The 20,994-nt window shown below is 44.9% G+C and overlaps 1 protein-coding gene across 1 annotated transcript in view; it reads right to left on the bottom strand.

Annotated features, from left to right (window-relative positions):
* Positions 1-20,547, bottom strand: part of AGBL1 (AGBL carboxypeptidase 1) — a 274,098-nt gene extending 253,551 nt beyond the window's left edge. The window contains exons 1-5 of the mRNA XM_040600245.1: positions 20,527-20,547; positions 19,432-19,495; positions 17,976-18,122; positions 15,690-15,821; positions 13,500-13,593 (exon numbers count right to left, since the gene is read on the bottom strand). Of these exons, the coding sequence (XP_040456179.1) occupies positions 13,500-13,593; positions 15,690-15,821; positions 17,976-18,122; positions 19,432-19,495; positions 20,527-20,547 (458 nt within the window). The remainder of the gene's footprint in view (positions 1-13,499; positions 13,594-15,689; positions 15,822-17,975; positions 18,123-19,431; positions 19,496-20,526) is intronic.
* Between the last annotated feature and the right edge of the window lie 447 nt (positions 20,548-20,994).

Here is a 20,994-nt window from a genome sequence, read left to right as displayed (position 1 = left end):
ACAAAAAGGAAAATTAATTTTTAAAATGTGTACAAATTGAGAGACTTGAAAAGAATATGAAGCATGAAGCTGAAGGACAGAGAAAGCACCATCTTCCTTGATCTCTGCCAAGAAACAAGGCTGACTTGTGTAGCAGCTTTTCCTTTAAGCAACAGTCAGATGCTTCAAAATAAAAGAAGAAATAACTGATATTGAACACAAGATGAAAAACTGTGTTTGTTCTTTTTAATCTAATGGTACTGTTTCCATATTACAAGGCTCTAGAAATAGATCCATCAGTTTGAGTTTATATGGCATTTCAGTTTCCCCTCTGGTCCTATTCAGATGAAGCACATCCATAAAGTCCAGCCAAAGGAAACTTTAAGCTTAAAACCTCTAGGGAACAGAGCTGCCTTGCAGAGTTTCTCTGAATATGCCTGAGCAAGAAGTTGCTCCACACAAGCGTAGCTACTGGCATCACCCTTCCTGTGCTGCATGATAAGGTGCAACTTGGGTAGTTGTGAGCTGGCAATAACGTCACAACATAACCCTGTAACCCTACCGAGTTCTGCCTGCTGGTGGGCGCCTGGTGACAGTACGCCTGTAGTACTAAGGCCATGGTTTGAATGTGTGAGTAGCTGTTTACACATCGGCTGCAGCACTGACAGCACACAGTGTTACATCCACCTTTGCAGTAGAGAGCAAGTGGAAAAAAATATATATATATTGATGCCTGTTAATCTCCTTGCACGCAACACTCTCCATTTACCAATTTCCATGTGCTTCCCAAGTAGGTAAGCACCATTCCCCTTGCTGTTCGCTCAGGTTGGGCAGTTTCTATGTATTGCTCTTACCTAAATCCCAAAGGATGGCGGACAGAGCTAATGCTGCCTGAAAAGCTCACATGCCAGTGGAATTTCAACAAGATATATAGAAGAAAATATGCAGGAGCTGTCACCCATTTCCTCCTGTTTTCCAGCTATCCCCACTTCTCATCTCTTCCAATGATTGTGTTTCCTCAGATACATGCTTAGCCCTTCAGCACCAAATTTACTGTGAATTGGGCACTTGACAGTTTGATGGTCCAAACCGCCCCTGCCAAATGCGAACACGCTTGGGAACACTGGGATCTTCGTTTGTAAGCTGTGTGTGTACGCAATACTGAGCTTGACTGGTACTATTAAATCAGTCTCAAATTGAGAACAATGCATAAACATGCTTGAAAAACACAAAGTAGCAATCTCTTAGATTCACGTTAGGCATCTTGACCTGAATTTAAAAGGCATTTTTCCGTCTACACATGCAGCTAACACTCAGCAGGACTTTTCAAAGCCTCTGTATATTCAGAAGTACCTTTTGACTATGAGTTAAGGCCTTTAACCTGCTGAGAGGGTTTCTGCCATGGTTACATTCCCTTTGATCTTTGCATATCTAAATATCTCTGAAAATCCAGACATCCATTCAGAAAACTCAGTCCTCACTGATCCAAGTCCCTTCAGTCAACACCAATAGGCAGTTTATAAGAAATTTTTCAAATCCATCTCATATGCAAAAGAAATGCCAGTTTTATCCACTGTGTGTTGCCAAAACAGAGGACTGCAAAACACATGTAGAATGGTGCTAGAAACATATAGTACTGACTAGTTTTGCCACAGGCAAGTACAGCAAGCATGAAGTCTTTGGGAAAATAGATGTTGCAATTGCAGAGCAGGGAGGAAAGCTTATTAACTTGCCTGGGACTTTCAATAAAGGTTTAGCAGAAAAAAGCCATCCTGCTATTCACCTCCATCCAACAATTCCATGGTTTCTGTCTCACTTGACATGTGGGAAGGGGAAATGGGGATACTGGTGTATTGTGTAGTATACGCACGGAGATACGTCTTTGCAGGAGAAAGAGCCAAGGTGCGGAAAGCGAACAGCATCCACACTGCCCTGCAGCAGCTTTGTGGAGGTAAGAGCTCCAAACTGTGACAGGAAAGGCAGAAGAGTCATCTGAGGACACATGACCAGGTTCAAACTAAATAGGATAGATGTCGTAAATGAGGATGCATCTTCTGCAGGAGCTATCTGGTGATGGTGGCTCAGCCTACCTGCCGAAAGGCTACAGCTGCCAACAGCAGCAGATGCACCACCATTCCAACACCTGCTGTGAATTTGTCCTTGTCCTGTCCTCATCTCTGCAGCTGAGGCAGGACAGCAGTAGAACATCTTACTGCAGGGAAGGCAACCTGCAGGCTGCAGGTCAGAGATGAGGCTCTCTGCAACACAGTACTTCCAGATACTTAGCGTTTCAAAGAACAAAAATGGGCTATATAAGATGGCAGTGGGAATGTTATAGGCAGGGGTCCTGAGAAAGAAAGAGAAGTACATGGAGTTTAGTAACTGAACTACGCCCAAGCATCAGAGATAGAGCATTCTCAGCTAGATCACCTATGTTGCTTTCCGTATAGCACTTCACTCAGCTGAGATTCAACACGCAGGCTGCATTAAAATGTTGGTAGGATGACTGTACTACCAGGGGCACCCAAAGCACAGCCACAGGTTCCATCCCTACATCTACAAGCAAGGAGATTTGAGAACAGGCAGTACGCACTAGCCTCGAGTGCAACACAGGTCACTACACCATCACAGAGCTTGCAAGGCTGGTTGCAAGCCAGCATCTGGCTGTTGTGGCTGCTCCAGCCAGCCACACACCAATCATATTTTTCAGTTACACATGTATAATCCTTTATGAAGCAATAAGCTGGTCACATCTTAGTGCTGGTGCCTGTTCTTCACAACATTTAGCTAGAGGATTTAGAAGGAAGAAAAAGTCAGTAAACAAGCCAAAACGCAGCAAATAATGGGTCAAATTCTCTTGGTATTTGCTGTTTGAAAGCTGCAATGTCACACTGGCATAACTGCAGGGGCTTTTTGAAGCAGTAATTTGCAAAAGCCTAAGCAATAAAAGTTAGGGGTTTGGGGTTTTTTTTCATTTCTCCTTTCATTGGAAAGCTTCCATCTTATATAATTGAGCCAAACTCTGGGATTTGAAAACACCATATCAAAGCCAAGGCTGGTAGAACTTGAGCTGTAAATATAAGGATGAAGCAATGGGGATAAATAATTTAAAAGCACAGTTAAAATTATGGGCATTATCAGGATGGTTCTTACCCGTGCCCTTGTTTTTGCTACACAGAAAAATCTGGAAGGTGGTGAAAGCTGGAATAAACACAAGCATGTAAGTGCAATTTAAAACAACAATGGAAAACAAGAAGGGAATTAAACCTTTGAGTAGACAGTGAGAGCTGTTGTGCCATTACAATGTACATCCTATGATCCACACAAAGCCCAAACTATATCCGTTTAACACAGAAGAGGAAAGAAACGCACAGAGTAGCTGAGCCAAAGATACGGGACAATTTTCTCTTTTTTGTTCTGCAATAGCCTGGCTGTGGCTGCAGCCTGACAGCAAAAGCTTGGTCTCAGAGCCTTGACCTTTCCAAAGGTTTACACTTCAGGGGGAGTTTCCATTCCCAACCCCAGAGCTGCAGCCGTATGGGGAGTCAGCAGCCCTGCTCTTCCTCACCAGCCACTTCCCCAGGTTTTCAGGTTCTCCTCTCCTTGTTTCAAGCCCTGTCTCTGAACACATTCCAGAGCAGCTCAACTCTGGGTTTATTTACAGATTTTACTGGCATTGCTGCCATTCCAAGTGTTGCCCTGCAGATAAAGAGACTGAGAAAAGAACCCTGCCAGCGTCAGCAAGCCAGGGACCTGTGCTGCATCTGCAGCACCGCTGCTACAAAACCTTCTCTCGCTAACAAAACTCATTTCACCTGTGCTTGGTAAATACACTAGTATTTATAATTTCTCTTTTATTATCTATAATCAGTGTTCAATAATTACCCAAAAAGAGCCTGAAAGAGACTGTGAAGACTTTGGAGCTCGCTCACTCTCTTCTGCCCGCTGGAAATGAGTCAGTTGTGTTGCCTCTGCATTGCTAAAACCATCTACCCTGCTGCTGGTAGCGGCTGCTGGTGCAGCTCCAACAGTGCTATCGGGACAGGGAATCCTGGGGTAGAGAGGCTGTTGCTAAGGGCTTTGACACCACATCATATAACTCTGCCCAGGGCAAGTCTAATCGCTGTTGTGCTTTAAAAGCACTGATAGTTCTAGAGACTGGCTTACCCCTCACATGCCAGCATCGCCAGCACTGGGGGAGCTGGAAAAAAACCCACAGCAGCCCCAGGAAATTTCTTAGGGCTGTGTGGCTTGCAGGGACAGCACCTGCCTGGGGCCAGCATCGTGCAAAATTGTTGCTGTAGCCGCTCTGTACTGAGGCTTCTGTTCACCGTTGTTTCCATCAAGTTTCCCTTTACCTTTGGATTGAAAGCTTTTGTGAGGAGGATTTCAGAGCCGCTTTCTACCCTCTTCATAAGGATAACAGGCTTCTGGGTGGGAGGAGAAACGACAATAAATCAAGCGAAAAGCAAAGGAGAGGAGATTCCTGGGCTGTCATATGCACTGACACACAAATGAGCGCCCTTAGCTTTATCTACTGGCTCTCTGGCCTCTATCAGAGATTTACATCATTACCCAACTCATTTATTTCAAAGGGAGGAATCTTTCTTTGCCTTCTTGACACAGGAAAATGGAAGCGGGTGGAGAGGTAGGGTGGATACTTGTTCATCACCTCTACAAGCCAATTCAGACAGGCTTTGCTTAGAAACCCCTTCCCTCCAGTCCCAGTCCTCCAGGGCTCTCTGGCTGATGCTTTCTGAAAGCTTTGGCACTTAACATCCACCCCAAGCATGCTTACAAGGTCACACAACCATGCTGCTCAACCCTCTCCTCACTCTACTCTGCCTGTTCTGCATTCACTACACCCGCATCCTGCCTGAGCACAAACCTTCCACAGATTCACTACTGCTTTTCTCTCCCTTTTCTCATTCCCCCCATCTCTGTCCTCACCGAATGCCTTGGACACAACTGACTACACCCTCACCGCCCTTAGGAGGGCATTAGAAAGGTGTGGGTCTCAGTGTATGTATTGAGCATATAAAAAGCCTGACCCAAGGCAACCCGTGCACAGTAACACACCGTGTCTCAGATCAGCACTTCAGACATGAGATCTTTTGTCTTCTGCCATTAGGCTTTTCTCCTTCTTTACGCTTATAGCCCTACCATCACTGGCAAAAGCCTCCCCTCTGCACCTCCAGACCTGGAGCAGCTTGCCCGCTCTTCATCTCACAGATAGCCCATCAACTTCCAGAAGTCCTCCCAAATCCTTCATTTCTTCCTAGGTTGCATATTATTTTGTAATCCTTCTAGCTCTGGTCTCACTTGTCTTTGTTTTGATTTATTCCACTCTGTTCCGCCGGTGCTGCTTACAAAATGCCTAGCGTAACCAGCACGTGCCAGCCTTGACCTATCCTCATGTGGCACTGTCACACTCAGCTGCAAGGAATCACGGTGAATATTAACAATTCATTTAACTCTGGGAAATGCTCTGAGATGCAACTAGTTTATGAAATTAGGTCCTACCTCCCATTTGGATGGGAGCAAGAGTGGTTTCCCCAGCTACGTGGGCGATACATCTCACAGAGAGCTTTTAAGAGGCAATGCGACTGCAGTGCAGCGAAGCACCCAAGTGTTAGCTTTAATCTAGTTAGCACAGACACCAGCAGCGAGACAGATACAGCAACATGAACAATGCTCCCAGACTGGATAATATGTCCTAAGAAGCTTGGGTAGCCCACGCTGGAAGCCCTGCTGCAAGCCTTAACAGTTGTTAGCAGAATGAGGTAAATAAAACCTAGGGCGGAGAGAATTTCCCACCCAAGGAGCACAGAGTCACCTGCAGTATAGATATACCCAAAGCCATCACGTGAGGTCGGCCACAAATTGCATCTGCCATAGCCACTGGGTGTGGAAAGTCAAGAACCTGAGAACAGCAGCAACTTGCCCTCATACCATCTTTCCAAATATAACCTGCTAGCTCGCAGAAGAAGAAAAAATGGGCAAGCAAAGAAAGACCTTAGACTGAAAGCATTGTTTCTTTTCCAGACCGTTACCTCTACCTGAATTAATGTAAAACATAAGCTAGACCTAAAAGAAAAAAAACCCAAAGATCTCTTTCCAAATAACAGTCTCACTAAGTGGGTCCATTTATAAACCACTTCCTCCCTTCCCATGACATGCCGTTAAGCTCAGAAGTGGATTTCTCTTTATATAGTCTTCATTCACCAATCTTTTATGCCACGGAGGTGGGTGGATTTGTCCTTAATCTTGCCATTCCAGAGGCTACCAAGAGATGGCACCAGGGTTTCTGTATGCAACGTGTTTACCCAGCCATCTGGAACAACCTTGCTACTCCTCTCTGCCTCATCAACTCTTCATCTATTTTCAAATCTCATCTGAAAGCACCTCTTTCTCCTTTGCCTCTGCCTCTTAATTTTTCAATTTCTCTCATCTGCTGCTATTAACGGTACAATGGCAGTAAAGTATAATTCTGAAATGCAACTCTATTTACTCTGCAAAGCAGCCCTGAGATACCATCAGTCTGAAATGAGATTTTCTAACTTATTATTAATATTAGAACAGGTCAATCTTTGAGAGAAACCATACAGACCATAGAAAGAACAGAGGAGAGGAAACTGCATAAAACTGGGACACCTTTGCCTCCAAGATAATTTCTTCTATTACAATGGCTCATTGCATTAAATTTGAAGACTAGGCTTTACTTACTTATCTCAGTGATGGACACATGTCTGCTCCATGTTATCTGAGATATTGGTCAAGTTGAAAAGATGCTTGATATACACAAGAATTTTAAAGACAACCCTTTTCCCCTTGTTGATGATGGCATCATCTCATTCAGAACACTATTTACCAGTTTTATTTAGCAGGAATTCTAGGCTAAATCCCATATAGATCAAGGCCAGATGGGAAGCATGTCATTTAGTTGTGACATAGCTCAAAAGAAAATTTCAGCCCCTCCTGTGCATTTTCTACAGGGATCAAATGAACCAAACAGAAATTTGAGAATAAGCAGGCACTAAACATTGATTAATTCTGACCACATTCCAATAGAATCATGTGTTACTTTCCAATTAAATATCCAAACCACTCAACACGATTAATGGCAAAACACAGACTAACAAGTGGAATTAAGGATGATTTGCTTTTGATGTCCTATCAGGAACCATTGCCAAATAAACAAAGGCATAAAGCTGTATGTGGAGCATTTCTCAAAAAGAAGCAGTCACAACAGCTCCCATATCAGATTGCAGAGGAACTAATCACCATGTTGGTCTGTCGAGTTTCCTCTCATTCCCAAAATATTGGCTGGCAGTGACCATGCAACATGTTCTTCTGTTCAAGCAGAAAACAGCTGAAAGTTTAGGACAATCCAGGAGATGGAACTGTAGCAAATGTATATGGTGGTCTACCAGCAAGAAGTTACCCAGGATTAAGCCTGAGGAAATTCTTAACAGCCTGCGCTGGGTCTAGGTCGCATTTGCAATTAGGTCTCTTCCATTCGTCTTTCCATCCTTCTTAACGGAAGACGTAAGTCTAGTATTCAGGTCATCCCTGCTACACATCTCCTCTTTTTCTTTGTCTAAAAGAGACATAGCCCACTGCTGTTCCAATTTCTTCTGCTGTTGTTAAGGTCACAGGAGGTCACTTTTACAAGTATTTGCCGATGTGGCAGCTTGGTCACTTTTCAACACTAGGGGCTCAACACTTACATTTTATCTTGCATGAAAAGCACCAGTTCCAAGGTGAGAAAACAGAATCTCAGCTGTGTGCAAATAGGTTTTATAGAAAAGCAGAGTAATACATATATATATAAATGTATAGTCGTATATTGACTATATATTCATATAGTCAACACCTATTTTGAAACTATATACAGCCTCTTAACTTATATTTTCAGCATTTCCAGGGCTTTCATATTCCCCTTGGTCAATCTGACACAACGTCTGATGAAATAGGGACCCATCAAAACTGGGCTTTTAGCTTTAGATGTGCCTTCTTGATCACCTTGACATTCCTCTCTTCGCTTGCACAAGCTCTGCTTTCAGTGCTTCAGTAAAAATCTTTTCAGCTCACATTGTGACAGAAGCATGTGACACAGGAACCACTGCCCAGCCATGGCAACAGTGTCATCGTTATTCTTGCACATTTCAGGTTCACGAGTCACTCCCCACCTCAGATCGCCCCTGAGCACACATCACCAAAGACAAGGGACCTGGTGCTCTTATTTCCTCCTGCGTTTTGAGCCCTGACGCTAGCTGGGGAGGACTGCGTTTTCCACATCTCTCTCAGCAACCATCTACCTGAGCCCACCTTAAATGCTCATCACGCTGCTTCCAAGCTAACCCCTCCAGACTCAGCCTCCACTCAGCAGAGAGAAATAAATGCTTCCAAGCCACCTGAAGCTTCTAGAGGCAAACATTTGATACAGGGGAAGAAAACTTGCTTCTTTTCTCCTTTAGCATGTGAGGAGTCCAGATATCCACCCTGGATGGAATCGAGTTACACAAGAGGATTTCCTTCCTTTAATGGAAAGAAAGATTATGGGCAAGAGTCTGCGGAGCTGGGACCATTCAATCAGCACCAAACATAAGAAGAATTGTGATCAAATGTCAGAAGTGGGCAATGCTGGACATGAGCAAAAGCAGATAATTTCTGCATATCACATTTTTGAGTGAATTCATTTGGCACCATTCCCAGACCTTTTTTATTCACTTTCCACTTTTAATTAAGTAGTCAAACTTTACTGGAACAGCCCAGTGTAGAAAGCCAAGGTTTGTGAATGCTCACAGAAGGAGAGGTTTAATTCTGACAAATACTCATTCTTGCGGCAATCTCTCATATGAGGTTTATGCAAACACTCACCATTAGCCAGCTCTGCACAGTGTGGTGAATAGATGTACTCACAAAAAGCTTTGAGAAACAAAGACATTTTAAAAGACTTTCTAAATTGCTTTTAATAAAACTGCAGAAATAAGACTGCCAACAACCCAGACACAGGTCACACCATCATTTGCTATTTTCTAAAAGACAGATCTTCCACATAGGAAGGAATCATAAATTCTGGGGGTTTATTTTGACTCACTTTGATAAACTGCATTCAGCTTGAGTAGTCCTAGAAGAGGCCAGCACAACACGTAGCCACGGACAACACAGAGCCTCCAGCGCCGTTGGCCTGACGTGCCAGCAGCCTGGGGAGAATACCTGATGCTTGGCCATGTGGAGACAGCGTCCTACAGAAGGGACCCAGCTCCTGGTTGGCCAAAGAAAAAAAAAAATATCTACCACTGTAACATTCTGCGTCCAGCTGCTCACAACACATCCAAAAATCTCACAGAACAAGTAAGTTGGGAAAACGAGCGAGGGTGTTGAAAGGGATGACACTGGAAAGCAAGAGAAGGGTAGAAGATATGGAACATATGGGGAATAAAAAAGGTGAAAGGAGCAGGGACCATTGCACTGTGTGGGACATCAGGGATGTTGCATTAGAGAAGGTGTTGATGGAGTGAAGATTTCAGTGTCACACACACTCGCATCAGATATCCCAGCTACTGGCATAAACAGAACATCACCTTGCTTTATTTTACACCGTCCCTATAAAAGGTATCAGAAAACTTTCTCTGCAGCACAGCATTATGAGAGATGAGCAAGACAGCCTGAAGTCTCCATCTCTTGGATTTCACAGTGCTTAAGAGTTCTCTAAACCTCAGCGAGTTTCACAATTTTTTCGTGTGTCTCTTACTTCAGATATGGGTTGTCCTGGGGAGATCCATACAGTCATGGCACCAGCAACCTGAAGACCTCAAATGCCCAACTAAGACCAATAAAGTCCATGAGTCACAGTCTCAGGGGAATCAGAGCTACTTGGCATGCACCCAGAGAAGGTCAATTGGAGCATGGGAGACTATTTCTAAATAACCCAGAGCTTTGCCACTGCAAAAAATAAATAGGACTATGTATCTTGTTTCCACATCTTAGCTGGCTAAATAAATAGCTCTCATAGTGCACTCTCCAGGGCAGATTCTTAAAGTGACCTTGGTCCTGCTGCTGCCCAGAACAGGAGAATGCGGGTGTATCCACAAGAGAAGTGGTGCCTTTCCAATGCTGTATTCCTGGCAGCTGATCAAAGAACAGGGATAATCTCAGCCCCCACAGCTGCCAGCTGTTCCTACCCAGCAGGAAGGCAAACGACGGTGGCACGTAGTTACGAAATGGAGAGAAAGTATCAAGAGCAAATACAAAAGGAGGATCAGAGGCTTGCTGGGAGGACATGGGAGTTTTCCTCCGTAGGCAGGTTACAGATAAGTGTTCTCTTCAAGTTCTGTCCAGATGACCAAGACAAAGCAGATGTTTTTGTCACCAGCTAACTACGCAAAATAACCCACTGCAGATTTCAGCAGAGCCACAGCAACTTTGGAAGAGCCACACCAGTGTCAGATGACCAGGAGCACATGCTGAACTAGACAAAGCACGTGACCCCTTTTAATTTCTTTCTCCCCATCTCAAGTACATAATCTTCCTCCCCCAGTCACCCTACAAGTTATTAACTAAAACAGCTCAGAGAAAAACACAACATTTTCCCATGCACCCACCTCCATTTTCTGATGAATTCTAAAGACGCCCAGGAATTTCAGACCATAGCTATCCCAGGCATTCACTAATACTGGGAAAAAAGATTTGTAACCCACCCTACATCCCAGACTAGTAGTCTCAGGACTTAAATTCTTACCAGTGACACCTCTTGAAACCACTATTCCCCAGTGAGAAGAGTGTTTCCAAACAGACTGCAAGCAAGTACAAACCCTACCAAATAATAAGAGACTAGTGCCTTTAAATAGGTTGCAAGCCTTTTTTTGAAATAGAACAGGTTTGTGTGCTTCTTCTGATATAAACCAGCCTGTCTCCACTGAGCCATTGACCTTCTCAGCTGCTTCTAGTTATTAAATGAAACAAGCGGCTCTGAGCACTAGGCAGGCCAGCTGAGTGTCTACCAGGCTTCAGCTGATTTATGGCTCTTGCTCGTTAAACCAAGTGTAGGTGGGGACCACATCACCTTTTTCTGTGAGCTGGGTCCCAGGAAAGATTTTATCTTCCATTTGCATACAAAAATATGCTTTAAGAACACAAATATCTTAAGGAAAAAAAGGAAATTGGGAAACTGAAGTAGCAATGAGGATGCTGAGGTAGGCAATGATTAATGTATAACATACTTTTCCCCAAAGGGAAAATAAATCCAAACTTTTCAGCTGTAAATAAAACTGCCTATTAGAAATAAAACTGGAGTTTTATCGAGGGGAAATTTTGAGTTTGCACTTTCTGCGGGGGGTGTGTATGTCCCAAGTGGAAAAAAAGGTCCATTGAGAAGTACAAAACAATTCTTCTACAATCAGATAAAAGAAAGAAAACCCCAGATATTGCACGTTAACAACCTGGAATCATTGAAATAAAAAGCAGTGTGTTTCTTTGAAGGGTATTTCTTTCCCTTTCTGCTAAGAAATGAGTATTCTAGACCACTTTAGAGCCTATGTTACAACAGCCCTCAGCAGCACTAGCTGCATTTCCAAATGAATCTCAGCAAAAAGCCAGGCTGGAAATGCGTGACAGATACCAAGTTTTCTACTTCCCTCAGAGGAAACAGCGAGTGCAAAAGGCAGCTTTGCACAAAATTCTTCTAAAAAACCTTTATACAGCCAGCCCCATTGCTTAACAGAGAACAGATACAGGCCCAAGTCCCATTACACACAGATCCTGGCCCATGAGGCTATCACAGCAGTAGAGCTAGTTTAATCACAGCCAACACTTCCACAGGAAGGGAACTAGGGAATCGAGTGGAATTTGCTTTCCTAGTTAACCCAGCTCTGGGTCTAACTCATCCTGGGCATCCCTGTCATACATAAAGAGTTGTCTGGGCTCCCTGACTCTTAAAGATTGAAGTTATAACATGAGGTCTGAGGGTTATCTTACAAGGTGCTCAGATATCCTAGGAATAATATCCTAGCAATAATATTCTAGTAATAATATTATTTGGGTTGGGTTGGGTAGTGTCCAAACCCCCTTGTAGGAAACATCCTGATACTATGCTTTTGGACAGACCATGCAGAAGAACCACAGGTACTCTGCCTAAGAGAGAACTGAAGCTGTGAAGCAGTTCCAGGTGCTTAACACTATACTAGAGAGCCAAAAATGCAGGCAAAATTGAGCTGGCTTCCATTAACAAGGCAGCTGCAGGAAGCTGTGCATCTGCTGGGCCCACTCAGTATCTTATTTAGCAAAGTAAACCGCTAAAATTTTTTTTATAGCCCCAGACATGTAGGCAGAACTGGAAGAATGCTGCATTTAGCAAATAACAGTACCATGTGTTGACACGCAAGTTCATCACTTGCGGCTAGTGGAAATTAATTCAAATTGCTTCCCATGCAATGTATTGTGTAACTGGCGGTACTGGGAGAACTGGTACCAGCCCTTGATGGTAACAGCAGGATGGACATTGTGTACTAGTGCCCTTATACAGAGTGACTGACCCCTAGTTCAACCATAGCTAAGCAAGTACCGGTCAAACTGTTGTGCCATGTCCATCCATCCAATTCTCACCTACATGCTCAATCTAAAGCTACTTCCTCAGTAATCAGCTGCCATGAGTCGTGTCAGGTCCACGCAGAAGCCCAAACTGACTGAACGTTGCCACGTCCTTGCTGAGATGTGCATGAACAAGTGGGGACTATGTGCTCCACAAGGCATTCCGTGTCTAAGCAGGAGAGCTGGCAGGTTCTGTGTTGCTTAAGCAAATGGGATTGTGTGGGCACAGCTCATAGCAGTAAATTCTGCCTCCTGTTTGTAATGAGCAAGCCCCCAAAAATGTGTTATGTCCTTCTGTGGATGTTTTCTACGTTACAAAGTTTGCCTTGAAAGACATCTGAGGAAGTGGTCAGAATGGACAATTCGGGGACTAATGTTCAGCGTTAAGGTGTAGATATAAAAGGGACTTGCTGTCTTCAGAAAAAAACTATTTGAAATATTTGGGATGGGCTTTAAAACAGACCTAGATTAATCCTGCCAAGAACTGTCACACTTCAAAAATATCATGATGACCTGGTCACAACTGTCTGCAAAAGAAAGATGAGGCACCACTGCCATGATGCCACTGTACCTGTCCCCAGACCAGTGGTGGCAGCAGGCTCTTGCTAAGGGGTAGGCAGAGCAGTTTGTCTGCTGCCAGTACACGCTTCTCAAAATCCAGTCCTTATTGGGTGATACCTTGCAATCAAACTGCCATCACTGTATAGGGTATGCTACAAATCAATGGCCACCAGCATGAATCGTATGATGAATCACAGTATTAACGTGTCCTTCAGGGAACTATTTCTGCCTCTTAAAAAACCCTGCAGATTTAACGTGAATGGAAATCGGGCATCCGTTTCTGATTTCTTTGCCTCTTCAAGTGGAACCAAAATTTTATTTCTTGCTGTCCTGGAAAGATGAGTTCCCTTGGGGCTACCGCCTACCTGACTGTCCTGACGTGTCTCTTGCTGTAGGGGGTGATGACTTTGAAAAGCAACTCCATGGCTCCATTGATGCCAAGCGTAGTTCCTGTGGTAACTGAGCCAATAAAAGAGAAAAGCAGTCAGATCTGAAGCAGGCGGTCTGCAATATTGTGTTTAGAGGTGATGTGGAGAAGGCGGTAGCTGCCCCTGTGGCAATGAGCAGATTCTCTGGGCTCCCAGCTGGGCTCCAGAGGTCACTTTACAAGCACAGAAGCTGAAGCACAAAACTGTGGACACAACCTGAGACAAGATCAGATGCAAAAGCAGTCTTGCAGTTCTTCCCTGAGTTCCCAAAGCCCCTTCTCCTGTAAAAATTTTACTTACCAGAGGACAAATCACAGTTAAATATGTAATAAACTGTTAAATAGTAAATCCCAGCAAAATGACAGGGCTCAAATTCATCCCACATTTCCCACGGGCAGCTCCATGAGGACAGCTTATTTCACAGGGGCATGGAGGGCAGAGTTTTTCTTTCCGTGCTATTATTCAGCAGTATGGAAGGGGCTTTCAGCAACCTGGGCTGGTGGGAGGTGTCCCTGTCCATGGCAGGCGGCTTGGAACTAGGTGGTCTTTAAGATTCCTTCTGACTCAAACCGTTCTATGATTCTGTAGTTTTGGGGGTCAGGAGTATTTCTGAATGCAGTTTAATTTCAGCTAGGCCATTAAAGCTATTACCTTTAACACAACTGGTTGCAGAGATTGTGAAGGGAGTAACCCAGAGCAAAGAACCGATGCGTGTGACAAGGAGTCATCTTTTCTGCTTTCATAACTAAGCGCTCTCAGATTTTTATATGCTTCTGGATCCTCTTTAATTCCACCCCATAAAAATAAGGTTGGGAGTATGTAATCTCCTGGTTTGGTACCACATCCACACAGATCTACCCCTGACCTCTCCCATTGCTTCCCAGCTGGGCCACAGAGCCCCCAAAGTCAGCGTTACCTCTGGAGGGGGAAGCACATCTGGAGAATGCTGGATATACCTGGAGAGGGACAGAGACGCTCCAGCAAAGGAGCAGAGGTGGTGTTCTGGCGTCTGAGATTAACAGCAAGGAGGCCAGGCTGCAGTGTGCATCGTAAAACCTCTGCAACAACTGCAGCTGAGCTGAGATGCAGGTGCACTGAAGCAGGGAGCAGGGAAGTGTGCAGATTATTTTGGGTGGGAGGCAGCGCAGGGTCACTACACAGCTGTGAAACCCAAATAAAGGCACGTTTCAGCTTCTGGCCTTGGCTGCATTTTCCGTTACACTCAGCCTTTCAAATACTGCTTATCACAGGGAGAGGGCTTGAATGTTGAGGCTTGGCTGCTTGCCTGAGAAAGTCCATTGCATGAAGCTAGCTCCCGTACTGATAGAAGGGACCTGCAGGGCTGGGCGCCAGGAGTGCTAAATCTTAGGATGCATATAGCAGACTGCAGACAGGATGGCCGTCAAGAATTATCTGCTGGGTGAGGGATGTGGGGAAGAAGAGGAAAGAGTCAGAGTCAGCAAAGAGAAATTTGTGCTGACAAATGCAGTGCTCTATAGCCGGGCAAGCCTGTATGAATCTGTACTGATCCTGGGAGACAATACTGGAAATCCCATCGCTTGAATCATTTAATATGAGGGCATTGCCAAGCAAGAAAGGCTGGGACAGTGCATGGGGTGGGCGATAGGGGGGATACTAGGTGGAAGACCAGGATCTAATATGTAATTCCTGAGGGACCTTGAACGGGTAGCTAATTTCTCTCTCCCTGTTTCTCCAGCTGTATTTTCCTTCCTTGGGAGCTGCTCTGAGGATCAATACAATCAACAACAGTGAGCCATTAGGCTGTTATGGTAATGGGAACTGCACAGAGACTTAACGTACCCAAGTCTCAAAGCAAAGGAATTGACTCCCTGTATTCTAGAATAGGAGAACACTGCCGTTAATATTTTTCTCTACAGTGCTTTTATTTTCATAGTCCATAGATGAAATACACTGTAAAGGCTGTATAGCCCCCGTGGGGACCACCTCTTTCTATGGTCGTTCTGGCTTTTGTGCCTGATTCTGTATATTAACAGTGCATTCAGGCAGTAACCTTAATCAGGAATGATGTTTCTTTGCACTGAAATGAGTAAACAAGAACTCTGACAGTTGTCACAGAGAGGAAAAGAGGAAAATGCAGGAACTCACCGTTAGAAGCACAAACCCGCAGGACCCAGAGGCAGTGGATGAGGTGCAGGTGGTGACCCAGGTTTCTCCTTATGAGGCTCAGTATTATATCAGTTGCTTCTGCCTTCTGCACTTTCAGCCCAAACTTCCTATCTGTGAAAAGCAAATAACTATTACAAAGACCAGATCTCTGCAGCAGTGCTGATAAACATATTTGCACCCAATCTTATAAATCAAGATCTCATATAACAAATGCATTCAAATGTATCAATGAGTTAGATCAACATTATTCTCACTGAAAACAGGAAAAAAAACCAAAAGCATCGAGTCCCTCAGGCATGTCAGCTGCAACGCCCAGCTTGGTGTCATCTGCAAATTTTCTGAGGGTGCATTCGATCCCACTGTCTATGACATTGACAAAGATATTTGACAGTACTGGTCCCAATACAGACCCCTGAGGGACACCACTTGTCACTGATCTCCATCCAGACATCGAACCATTGACCGCTACCCTCTGGGTGCAACCATCCAGCCAATTCCTTTTCCACTGAATAGGTCATCCATCAAGTCCATATGTCTCCAATTTAGAGAGGAGAACGTTGTGGGGGACAGTGTCAATGGTGTTACAGAAGTCCATAGATGACATCCTTATCTCTTCCCTTGTCCACTGATCATAGAAGGCCACTAGGTTGGTCAGGCAAGACTTGCCCTTGGTGAAGCCATGCTGGCTGAGTCAGATCACCTTCCTGTGCTCCCTTTGCCTTAACCTAGCTTCTAGGAGGCTCTGTTCCATGATATTGCCAGGCACAGGGGTGAGCCTGAGAGGCTGGTAGTCCCCAGGGTCCTCCTTTCTACCCTTTTTCCAGTCACCAGGGACTTCACCTGACTGCCATGACTTTTCAAATATCATGGAGAGTGGCTTGGCAACTATATCAGCCAATTCCTTCAGGATTCTGGGATGTATCTCATCAGGTCCCATAGGCTTACGTATGTTTGTGTTCCTCAGGTAGTCTTGAACCTCATCTTCTCTTACAGTGGAGGGACTTTCCTCCCCCACTCTCTGCCTTGATGTCCATCCACTCAAGAGGTGTGGGAATGGAGGTGGCCAGTGAAGGCTGAGGCAAAAGTGTTGTTGAGTACCTCAGCCTTCCCCTTGTCCGTTGTTACTAGTTTGCCGGTTGTGTTCATCAGGAGGAATACACCTTCTTTGACCTTCCTTTTCTAGCTGACCTAAGTATAGAAGCCCTTCTTACTATTCTTAGCATCCCTTGCCAAGTTTGGCTCAGCTGCACCTTGGCCTTCCTGAGCCCATCCCTACGTAACTGGACAATGTCCCTGTACTCTTCCCAGCATACCTGACACTGCTTCCACTGCCTGTGCATTTCCTTCTCGCTCTTTAGTTTGACCAGCAGGTCTTGACTCAGCCATGCCAGTCTCTTGCCTCCCTTTCCCGAGTCTTACATATGTGGATTGAGAGCTCTTGTACTCTATGGAAAGTGTCCTTAAAGAACTGCCAGCTCTGTTCTCCCTTATCCCTGAGGGCAGTTTCCCAGGGGCCCCTATTGACTAATTCCTGCAACAGCTGGAAGTTTGTTTTCCTAAAATCCAGGGTCCTGGCTTTGCCTTTCCCATACCCCTCAGGACTGTGCAATCTACCAGTACGTGATCACTGCCAATCTTGACATGCACCGCAGCACGGTGGCTTTCAACTCCTCCTGTTTGTTGCCCATGCTGCATGCATTGGTGTAGAGGCACTTCAGCTGGGCTGGCAGCCCTGTCACCTTTTTTCCTTTGAGGTATTTCATCAGTGTTTCCCTGTTGGCCCCGTTACCTCAGGAGCCCATGGGTCACCTCTGTAAGACTTCAGGTGTGCTTCAGTGTACCCAGCACGTCTTGGAGCAACAGGCTGAGGGCCCTTGCTAGCATCCCATCCCTCTAACCTTGGCATGTTGGCCCACAGCTTGTCATGGGCTGGTGTGATAATATCCCCTCACCCTTCAAGTCTAGTTTAGAGGTCTGTCAATCAGGAAACATCAAGTAAATTTTCTTCTGGGAGGACTTTTAGCCACAAGGACAACCCAAAGCAGAACAGGGGTGAAAGCTGTGTTTAGAAACAGCTCTACGCACAGATACGCCCTCCCTGTCCTGTCCCAGGATCTCTACCTGGCCAAACCACAGACAAGCAGCACACCCCCGACAAATAAACTCACAGCTGTCTATCAGGCACTTCCCAGCGCTGATTACTGCTGGGGCCATCCATTAGTTTTGAGCCCCCCACCCAAAGAGCCCCCCACGGCTCAGCAGTACCTCGCTGGCCGACCCTGGCCAGCAGGCGAAGCAGGGGCAGGAGGGTGCTGAGGTCGGGCGGCTCGGTCCGGGCAGCGGCAGCGAGAGCCTGCAGCAGCGCCTCGCTGCCCCCTTTGCTGATCACGTACTGAATCCTCCGGCCGGTCCCTGGGGAAAAGAGGAGAGACTCTGCTCAGGGCATCCTTTCCTTGAGCCGCTGCTGTTGCAAACCCTCACCCCGTATGGAGCACACAAAGCTCCCATGACCTTCCAACGATGTTTTGCAGCTATAAACCCAAGGGCATCTGCTGAACTGATCGTGAATCTCAGGTGCCCCTGGACTAGAGGCATGGCTAATGGCTGCATGGTGAAACTGTGCACGCTACTGCCTCTTGCTCTGGCAGTCATTATCTTTACAAACCCACGTCCTGCAGTTTTTCATTGTGCATTGAAATGCAACAGAGAGGAATAAGCAGAGACACCAACAGGTTTCAAAGGAGCAGAAGGCTCAGTGATCTTTTCTTAGATACTGGAAATTAAACAAGCAAAGGACTAAAGCTGCAACGGGCTTTTGCCAAATGAAAAGGAATCCTAGGGAAGGTTTGGAGACAGATTTCAAACAAATCCAGGTATCCAAAGAAACCACACGCTAATCCTGCGAGCCCTACTGTGTCAACAAACATTGATCCATGAGCAACTTCAGCTGCGACTTCAGGCTGCATGGATGGAGGAAGCCACAGGCTCAGCTCCTGGTGGGTGACAGCACTTCCTACCTCCCAGGCAGGGAGCCCATCCCGCTAGTGGGAACAGCACTGCAGGGCTTTGGAAGAGGGGCACCGCGATGTCTGCGGTGGGCTCAGAGGAGCAGGGAAGGCAGGAGGCTCCAGCACTCACCACTGCAGCCCCCGCAGCCCAGCTCACGGGGTTGAGAATTGTTTAGCAAATGACACTTCTGAGGTGGAGCAGGAAGGAAAAGAAACTCTTTTTTTTATTTTTTTTCCCAGTTCTTCTGCCAATTCATTTATTTTTTCATGTGGCTCAGGCACAGGCAGCGACGTGCTTTTCCTGTAGCCCTGAGGTGGAGGTGCCTGCTGCGGAGATGCTGAGCTCTCTCCATCAGAGTCCTTGTGCCCTGGGAAGCCAGGCTCCTCTCCCTGTCCCACAGCCCTCTCTCCAATGGCACTGGTGAACATTCCCAGTGGCTGACTGCCAGAGTTTATGAAATACTTTGAAACTCATGGGCATCTTTTAAGCAAAAAAATAAAATTGAGACTCTCTCTGAATCTTTTTTTTTTCCTTTAACCTACTAAAAAAGCTCAGTTTTCCAAACACAGGAGTAAAGACTGCTGATCTATGGACACAATTCCTGTTCTCTTCACCTTGCAAACATCTGGCCAAGTTTATGCAGGTATGAATTCCCTGACCTATTTGAAGATCCCTAGCCCACAGGCATTGCCTCAGACGTTTGCTTCCTTACCCAGAGAAAGCAGGTCAGTGAGGACACTAAGAACACTCAGGATGACATCCTTGTCACAGGAGCTCTGAAATGGAAACACACCAAATTTAGGGATCAGTTCAGAACAGCAAATTTCAGGCTACACAGGGTTGCAGTGCATCATGCAATCTAGAGGCACAGAGATCCTTGTTTGATACTGAGTACTTTTTGTGCCATCTGGCCAGTGAAATGTGGAACCATATTGATAACACATTTTAAAAACCTCTGACAGACATACTGATCATACTACACAACATCCTTAAAATTATATATTCTTAGATAGTTCTTAGATTTAATAGACAGTAACATTTCTGCAGGGTTTACATCTAAATTCTAAATTACATCTCTCTTTCTTGGTTTGGTCTGCTACCTCAAAGTTGAGGAAATTCTGTATCACACAGAAATGACAGATGTGGGGTGTTCTTCCATGACAGCATCCCTTCTTACTGGGAGTTGAAGAACAATATCTTTAAACTATATTAATCTCATTTACAAGAAAATTCTCCCGTCTTTGCAGCTTTGCAGCTATAGCCACAAGGAAGCCTGGAATTTGGGGACCAGAAAGGTGCCCTAAACTTATTTTTAATCAAGACCAAGTAACCATCACACCTTGACATCACACATTCTGCTTTAGATTCGCTTTAAATTTTGCACTAGAGGAAAAAGATATACTGTATTTGCAGAGAAGGAAACACATGATATCTACCACCCATGAGACACAAGACCCCTTCTTTAATCCTTTGACAACCAGATTTCACTGCTGCAACTGAAGAATTAATCACAATTCTGTATTGCTGTATGAGGGATTTGGGTTAAATTCTAGATGTCTTAGATTCTGTACGGATACAATACAACACAGTACAAATTTCAAATATAATAGAAAACTTGCATTTCTGTAGGCTTGGTCCTGAAGAACTTCAGGATCACATGAACTATAATGGAATCACTTTATCTCTCATTAAATTACTACAATAGGATAATATTTTACAAATAAATGGCTCCTATATTTCTGAATGTTGAAGTGCTTCAGCTACTTAACCTGCTAGTATGTATTCTAGATATATGGGATCATTTTACCAGCTGAATTGATTCGACCATTCTCTGACATATTTAACATTATGCAGCTGAATATTTAAGACAAGGAACTCAGAAGTAACACCTAGTAAAAAGAAATTCTAGAAAGAATATTGGGGAAATCTAATTCAGATCTATAGTAATGACTATTACTGCAAATGGAGTTTTCTTTTCCAGTGGATCCCTGCTGAAGTCACAACATAAGCTGACACAGTGCTGATAATTATGTAGCTAGTTAGGGAGCTGCGTATCATACCTCCTCCTCCTTTCTTATAGTTAGGGAGCATATGCATTTAGTGAGACATGGGAATGAAGCGAGAAAATGGCCAGTCTTCACAGTCAGAGCAGGTGACTGCCAGCTTGGAGAACCAGGTTTCCACTTCTGTTGCAGAACTCCCATAGGATGCTCAGCAGTTCCCTTCAACCAAAACTCGTTCTTTACTGGCAAATTATATGTGCTGTCTTCTGCAT

The sequence above is a fragment of the Falco naumanni genome, chromosome 7, assembly GCF_017639655.2.
Source record: "Falco naumanni isolate bFalNau1 chromosome 7, bFalNau1.pat, whole genome shotgun sequence".
NCBI lineage: Eukaryota > Metazoa > Chordata > Aves > Falconiformes > Falconidae > Falco > Falco naumanni.
This window is presented reverse-complemented; position numbering and strand designations above follow the sequence as displayed.